The following is an 8,270-nucleotide window of genomic DNA, read 5'->3' on the forward strand; positions in this document are numbered from 1 at the left end:
TTTTAGAACTAAACAAGGCCTAGGAAGCAAAGCAAAAAATGTCGTCAAACTGAATTGCATTATGTTTTTCACTCTAATCGTCCACCTTCTAATCGTCCAGTAACTAATTGTGACCAGTCATCCGACGACCAGAAAACCAATCGGTGCAGATATAGTTTTTATAGAATAATTCTTTATCCAATCATATTTATTCTCTCTCCATTCTCAGCCAATTATATCACTTCATATCTTAGATCTCATATAGACATGGTTTCTATGATAGTTTTTATAATTTTTACTCTCTCTTTTCAATAACTATCTTGCCACATCAACAAAATATTTAGGTGACACTAGAATTAATGTTTATAGAAACTATGGTAGTTTCTGCATTGGAGTGCCCTAATTAGACCATCCTAAGTGGGGGGTTTCATAACCTAGTCAATAGTTTTCAACCCATGAAACTTTCTCTACTCCCTTATCACCTCTCTCTTCATTAATATGTTGCTGCCTATGACACTATGATGAAACACCATGACTGGCCTTAGGCCATAGCTCCTGATCGAGGCCAGAATAATGACTAGTCACGATTTATTGGACGACTTAATAACACTGGCACAAATATTGAGCTGCAACTCTTTTCCTTTTCAAACATTATTTTTTCCTGTGCTGTACATATGTTTCCTGATGATACAGACCATGTGGGTGCGCCATGCCAACGATGGCAAAAATGAATGTTTAGTAAAAATAAAAAAGAATGATTACGTTACTGTTACATTCAGGCCGAAAAGCTCCGGAGCTCATAATCTTACTCCTTACGTCAAAAAACTGAAGCCGCCCAAAAGGGAGCAAGTGAAGCCATGTACTTCAGGTGGATGCGCTTGCCACGCCAACAATGCAGCTCGCTCCTTGAACCGTGCTTCATCGGGGAACTCCCTAACTAGGTCTAAAAAGAGGCCCGCATTAGCTGGTGCATGATGTCTCAACCTCGCCATTAGTTGGTTCATCTTCGACAAGGTCACTCGATATGGCTGACGGTATCCTGTGCCGTTTGAGGACCCGGGATGTGGCAAGCTTTGCGTTCTGGTACTTCAGGACAATGACTCTTTCATCGTCCAAGTCAAACCTTAAGTTTTCTTCGGTGCAGCCTTCCACGAGGCTGCACAGGTGCTTCAGGTTTTCAACCTCCACACCATTTACCTTCTTTACCTGATCATGCGATATTAGGGCAGCTTGATTACTCAGGATATATGCCATTCGGCAGTGGGTAACTGGGAACCAGGGGATCGTATATATAGTAAAATAACATACCTGTAGTTCAGCAAGCCTTTCATAACCGACATTGATATCATCCATTAGAACCTGAAACACAAATATTCAGTACAAAGATAAATTTATCTCAAGTTAATGGAAACAGCATATGCAAAATGTTTCAGATTGAATACTGAAAGGGTAAACAAAAAATGTATGAGGGTAGCAAATTAATGGAATAATAGAAAAATACCTGAGATAGGATAACTAATTGTTCACCAGCCTTCTTTGGAAGCTCTCTTAGTGCCCGTTCACATAATCGGCGTGGTGAGGCATTATACCAGTCTTCTCCAAATTCATGGAGATAAGGCTGGGTAAATGGGATAAAAACAAAACCAGCAAATATGTAGTAGCTCGGTAATTTATCAAATTGATGGACTGGGACTAAAGGTTGCAGCTGCATAATAAACAACAGAAATCCGTAAAAGATCAGTTCCAACTTCAAATGTCAATAAGCTCTATGGCTAGCAATAGATAGAAATAGTGGGGGGACTAGCCACAGTTTTCTGGGCTCTATGAAGAGGGAGGAATAATGTCTGTTCTGAAAAGAAAAGGACGAAATCTCCTACTGATATAATCAGTTCACTCTGTTTGTTCATTTCATATTGGGCAGGGCTGCATAATCCAGAGAGCTGTAATGAGCTTTAGCAAGGAGCAGAAGTACTTAAGACTTTGGCACTGTAGTGCCATCAACTAGACCAGCAGCAAGGAGTCCAGGAGACCCAAATGATCCAAGATGGTGTGATCAGTCGAAGTCTTGAAGATTGCGACTGTAACACAAATCCTGTTGGATCTCGCCAATGATGTTGCCATTTTTCACTCGTGATGTCATGTGGGGGCGCCATTACTCCCGCAGGCAGCACAAAACCAGGGGCAGTGATGGCGCCAGCAAGGCTTAGGCACATGGTGATCATGCCCAAATGGCACCCAGCAACAGATCAGGGATATCAGCATGCAAGGGAAGGCTAAGTTTAGGGGCTTTATGGCTTTCAATTCCTGTTAATTAGTGGCCTCAGCGCCTATTTATATGGGCTGTACTCAGACCTCAAGAATCAAGCAATTTCCCTAATCTACCTATGCTATCTTAATCTCACCTATTCACCATTGAGCGTTCTGGGAAGAAACCCAGCGCCAGTACCAACTCCGGCTACGAACTCCATAGCTGTGGTCCAGCAACCTTGAGCATCAACGCCCTTGACACATGACATCTTTGTTCTAATTTGTATTTAGTTCTGTGTGGCTCTAACTTCTTTCTGTCATTGTGTTATTAAAGGTCTAAACTCTGTAACATGGTTCACGGGTGACTGGTTTAAGCTCAAGCCCTGGGTGCTTGAGTTTAATCAGGTATGGTATTAGGTAAGTAGTGGTAAACAGGTGAAACTTTGTCATTTAGTTACTCTATAAGTAATGGAATTCGGGTTCACCCGCTATGGGAAAAAATGATGTGCGCAAAGAGAAGGGCCGTGAGAGCTGTGTAGAATACAATTTGGTCCAATTTTGTGTACTACTACGACCTACATAAGAGATGACTTCATCTCTGCACCCTTTCAACTACTTAGATAGGCCAACATGGGTCCAAAAAGTTCCATTGACTACTGTAATGAATTCAGTAAGGTACAAACTTACAATTATTTGTGGGTGAGTTATGGAACTGGTAGTAAGTATTGCCGTTTTGAGCGCTGGCCGCTGGGCAGGTTGAGTCTATTACCAGGTCCAGCAAGGCAAAAATTGGTGGAAGGTAAACTAGAAATAGCAACAGAATATTGCTACTATATTTGCTAATCAGCGAGCAGTCATAAAATTGCACTCATATTATCAAAGGTACAGATTGAAATAAAATGTAATGAGATTGCAAGAACTCACAGGTCTAAGTGTTACTCTCAATTCTTGCTCTTTACCATCTCGTAATACTTTGAGAACAGCTGTTTCTTCAGGTTTTTTCATGGACACCAGATGATCAAAGGTGATTCTCTCTCTATTCCGGAATGGAACTGGAGGTATTAAATAATGGACAAACTTCAGTAGTTGATTCTGAGATGCCACATGTCTCAAAATAGTTCATAAACAGATTCACTGATTTGCACAAAAGCAGTATGCAAAAACATGCACCAAGGGCATGGATGTCCATGTGTTCAAACAATAATTGTGTGCTAGATTCCATAACAAATACTCCCTCCAGTCAACAATAGTTGGCGTGTCAAATATTGTTGACTGGAGGTAAGTGAAAGGCAAATGAAATAAATAAAATATGTGGCATAAAGTTGTTAATGCATATTGAATTAGTGCATATGTAGAAACTTATAAGCTCACCTGTGCCATCATTTGCGATAGGCACACCATCAAACTCAAGAAGGATGTCATCCTTCTTCAAAATCTTGTAAGCATCAGATAGAGGGTTTATTCTACTAACTAAAACTCCAGTCATTTCAGGCCGCATCCCAAAGCACTCTCTTAACTGAATATTTTCAGTAGCCTGGCAAGATACTCCAAGAGTACAAAACCCAGAATATCTACCGCTCTCTTCTACTCCAGAAATGAAACGCTTAATTACGGGCACCGGTATGATATAACTGCCAAAAGAAGAAGACAGGAATAAGAAATGAATTCTAGTAAAAGTGACAGGTTCTGGAAAGCAACCATGGGAATATTTAAGGACTCACCCAATGTTTTCCGCCCCTGACAAATTCTGGAAAGCAACTCCGGCTACTTTATCACCCATAATGGCAGGCCCTCCACTATTACCTGGATTTATGGCTGCGTCTATCTGTATAGCCATAAGCTGCGTAGCACCATGGGCATATTGTGTTGGTTCAACTCTAGATACAACCCCCTTGGTGACAGAAATATTATCTCCACCTGAGCCAAAGTTCAGGATCATATACCATTCCAAATTTTGACACCATTTCTATTTTCTACAAAGTACAGACTACAGAGAAAGTTTCATGTACACAATTAATGTTAGCAGTAGGGCAGCACAATGAAAACCCCTCAGCTGCACTATTCACTATACAAGCATGGACATAAGTTTTCAATGTGGATGTAAATTACAGAAAGATTCATACTTATCAAGGATTTGTTAATGATTGGTTAACAAGTTAATAAAGTAACAGTTAGTTTAATGAATTTTAAAAGTGGTGAAATCATAAATACATTGGAGCTTCACCTTTCAAAAAACATCCTATATTATTGTGTTCCTATTATTGTTACTAATTTGTTTGTTGGTGCAATCAATGTTGCATGCCCTACCTGAATTGGATAGTCATGCATGGAATCATGTAAATAACAAGCTCCACTTCTAGATGCAAAATACTGTAACAAATAACATATTGTTATCTATCTACTCAACATCAGAATCATACCTTGAGGGTAGCCAACCACAGCGACGGCTTCTTGCAAAAAGGGGATGTCACCAAGCTCCAAACTGTTCACCCCATCCCAAAACTCCTCACTCTCAACTGTCAACAGAGCCAAGTCACATTCATGACCAACAGCTTGGACTTCTGCTCTGTATTTAGTAGGAGAACCATGCTTCCTCACAAGAACAAAAGTATGATCAGCTACCACATGCGCATTCGTCACGATCCTTCTTCCAGGAATTACAAACCCTGCAACAGGGACACACAATTCAGAGGTGAGCCAAAGAAAAACTTCCATTTCACTGCATTTGGATCTACTTAGTCGTCATCGGACCTACTCACCTACAAAAAGTATTGTCTTTCATATCTTCTGAACAACGGAGTCATATTAACCACACCAACTTGGAGACATACAAGATCCAATAATTTTTGTGCTGCACAGCATGTGCTTTTTTTTTTCTCGATCGAGCTATGAGCTCGTATTTCATTAAGCGGAGGAAAGGTTAACAAATACAAACGCCTGGCCGAAGTGGGCGAGGAGCCCTCAAGCACTGCTGGCGCCCCCTAACTACTTGAAGCAAGAGTTTGTTATTACAACGCTGGAATGAATTGCGACCAAGGCTGCACAGCATGTGCTAATTCTATAAAGCAGACATTTGGACACACACACACACACACGACTGAGAGCTGCAGCACAAATTTGCACACAAGATGCTTCGTTTCCCAAGTTGGAGCAAGCAAATTTCGAATTTAGGGAGACTAACAACCAAGCAATCCACAAGCATACGGGCACCTACAGCAGTGGCAGAGATCCAATCCAACCAAACACAGCAATACAGTATCACAGCTCGAGCGCTAAAATCAGTGTCATACCGGATCCCATGCTCTCCCGCTGCGCCTTATTCTGCCATGGCAAGAAGTAGTTGGGGCTGCTGGACACCGTGAACACCTTCACCACTGAGTCCAGAGCCAGCTCCACCGCCGCGTACGCATCCGTGTCATGCCGCACCAACGCCCCCGCCGTCTCCTCCCCCTCCTCCTCCTCGGGTATCGCCGGCGCTCCCCGCACGTCAACACGTTCTCCTAGGCGTGATGGGGCGGAGGTAGAGAAGGAAGCAGCGGAGAGCCCGTGGGTAGCTGCGAGGTGCGGGAGGAAGGCGCGCGTAAGGGTTCGGAGAGGCGGGAGAGGAGGCGGAAGTGAGGGCGGGGATGGTGGATGGTGCAGGAGGACGCGGCGAAGGGCGCGGACGGAGGATGAAGAGGAAGTGGAGAGGCGGCGGAGGGAGCGAGCGGCGGCGAGCATGGTGGCCTCGCCGGAGGGAGAGCCGAGCTGACAGGAGGGTTTGGGAGCTTATGGCTTGTGGGTTTCAAGTCTTTACTATGGCTGGATGGGAGATCGGACGGACAGGAGCATTCGAGGTGACGTGGACACTGCTGTTGGCCGAGAAGAGCCCGGCGAATATAGAGGGCGGACGTGCGGACGGAGCCGGAGATGGTGGTTTCCTTTTATTATTATTGGGCAAATTAATCTGTGAAACTTGTTTCGTAACCGATCTTTTCAAGTGAAAAATGCTTAACAATGCCAATGAGACCTGCCAAGTTAAGTTGTAACCCCGAATGTTATAACATAAGCCACACAAATGTAAGCTCCACTCTGTGATGTATGCATACCAAACTCTCACTTGATGAGCAAGATCACAAATCCTATCAGCAAAAGAACCAGTTGGGTGAACGGCAGAGCCGAAGCCGCCCAATTGGAGCCCGGCGGAGCCGGCGAGTAGTCACCGGAGCCCGTGCTGGTGCTGAGGACAACCACCACCCAGTCGCCCTCATTGGCGATCCCGACACCGGAGAACTGGGTGTCGTTCAAGAACCTGTTGTACTGCGACTTGGTGTAGTTGGTGAGGACGACGGCGGGGACGAGCCCCGGCACACACGCCGGCATCACCTGGCCGTCCTCGGTCACCGACGCATTGAGGTGGCAGTGGTCCAGGTACTTGGGGTAGTCCGGGAACTGCTGCTCGGTGCCGATGACGGTGTTGGCGCCCGTGGTGTTGGTGCACTGCTGCCCCTTGAACTGCTTCGCGAGCTGCTCGGCGAGGCACGCCGCGTTCGTGTTCTCCGTCAGCGCCGGGACCTTGAGGGAGGACCTGTAGCTGTTGATGCCCTTGAGAAGCTGAGCGTCATTACCTGAAAAGGCCAAGTTCAGTGCCTCCTACCAGAATATCACTACTAAATTTCATGTGTAATGTGTGTATCAGATGTTGCAGTGAAAAGTAGTTTTTTTTCTCTCTCGTATCATTCATCTTTAGAAGACATGATAATTATAACATCCAAAACCATAATTCATCCAGCCGAATGCATCCTGATGAACATTCGCTTGACACATAGTTTTTAAAAGGAATGACGATCACTAAGGCCTGGTTTAGTTTCCAAAAATTTCCAAAGTTCTCCGTCTCATCTAGATAAAAACAAAAACTAATTATACAGTTCGTCTTTGTCTGCAATTTGCGAGACGAATCTTTTGAGCCTAGTTAGTTTGTGACTGGACAATAATTATCAAATACAAACAAAAGTACTATAGTAGCCAAAGTCAAAAATTTCTGCAAACTAAACAAGGCCTAATTCAAGGCAACCACATCTGAGGTAAACGCACTGAAATTGCACCACTTACCTGCATCGCGCTAGACGCCAACTCAATTAGTAGCAATAGCAACAGGGAGTGACCATTTCTTAATGCTGCCGAGCATCGACAATTTTTCATAATAATAATAATATAATACTACTACCGAGCACTGCGATGAAACATGTGACGTGCCTCTGCTCTGGGTGCAGATCTTGCAGCCAATGCCTGAGCTGACTCTGAGTCTGAGCATTTGATAATTGGATAGTAGAATATAGCAGAATAAAAGAAGACCCATGGGAAACCTAAGCTCGTGCGGCCGCTGAAACAATTCTCAGCAGCTAGGTAGCTAATCAAAGCCACGAGACCACGTCCAATTCATAGCTCGTGCACATTTCCAGATCACAGTGGCTCAAGAGTCAAAACTACATTCGCCTGCTGGTTACACACTTGCAGCAGAGAAGACGAATGGAATCGCTGGCGCTACAGCCTACAGCAGCAACCAGAGAAGGCGGTGCGGCGCACCAGGATCCGCGAGCAGCGAAACCGAAACCAGGCAGCCTAGCATCACAAGAAGGGAGGGAGGGGCGGAGAGGGTGGAGAAGCCTGACGCTTACCGTCGGATCTGGCGCAGTGCAGGAGGGAGGAGGCGAGGACGAGGGAGCAGAGGACGGAGATCCTGGAATCCATCCTCTCAGATCACCACGGCGTTGCCTGCCGCCTGCCGCAACTAGTGCAAGGAAGAGTGAGGCAGGGGGAGCGACAGGTATAGGCGGAGGCGACGCGACGCGAGGAGGAAGGAGGCCTGTTGCTGTCACCAACCACCGCCATTCCCTTTACGCTTCCTTCCGGCCTGCCTGTCCCAAAACCAACCAACCCCCCCCCCCCCCCCCCCCCCCCCCCCTTTTTTTTTTCTTTTTTTAACGGTTCTGCTTTCTGGACATTTAAGTGATTCATTCAGTGCTTACGTTTAGTGCCTCCTTTCCGGACTCGTAGAGAACAGT

General features: G+C 45.1%; 2 protein-coding genes across 2 annotated transcripts; both read right to left on the bottom strand.

Moving 5' to 3' along the window:
- LOC8073104 (protease Do-like 10, mitochondrial) lies at window positions 599-6,091 on the bottom strand. Its single transcript, XM_002463236.2, has 8 exons — window positions 5,517-6,091; window positions 4,647-4,892; window positions 3,948-4,143; window positions 3,598-3,857; window positions 3,151-3,278; window positions 1,481-1,684; window positions 1,288-1,338; window positions 599-1,185 (listed from the first exon to the last, which is right to left on the bottom strand). Exons 1-8 carry the CDS (start codon window positions 5,944-5,946, stop codon window positions 940-942), a joined length of 1,761 nt encoding a protein of 586 aa, XP_002463281.1. The 5' UTR covers window positions 5,947-6,091; the 3' UTR covers window positions 599-939.
- Window positions 6,174-8,137, bottom strand: LOC8072209 (uncharacterized GPI-anchored protein At5g19250). The gene is made up of 2 exons (XM_002463237.2): window positions 7,884-8,137; window positions 6,174-6,833 (listed from the first exon to the last, which is right to left on the bottom strand). Exons 1-2 carry the CDS (start codon window positions 7,954-7,956, stop codon window positions 6,322-6,324), a joined length of 585 nt encoding a protein of 194 aa, XP_002463282.1. The 5' UTR covers window positions 7,957-8,137; the 3' UTR covers window positions 6,174-6,321.

The sequence above is a fragment of the Sorghum bicolor genome, chromosome 2, assembly GCF_000003195.3.
Source record: "Sorghum bicolor cultivar BTx623 chromosome 2, Sorghum_bicolor_NCBIv3, whole genome shotgun sequence".
NCBI classification, from domain to species: Eukaryota; Viridiplantae; Streptophyta; class Magnoliopsida; order Poales; family Poaceae; genus Sorghum; species Sorghum bicolor.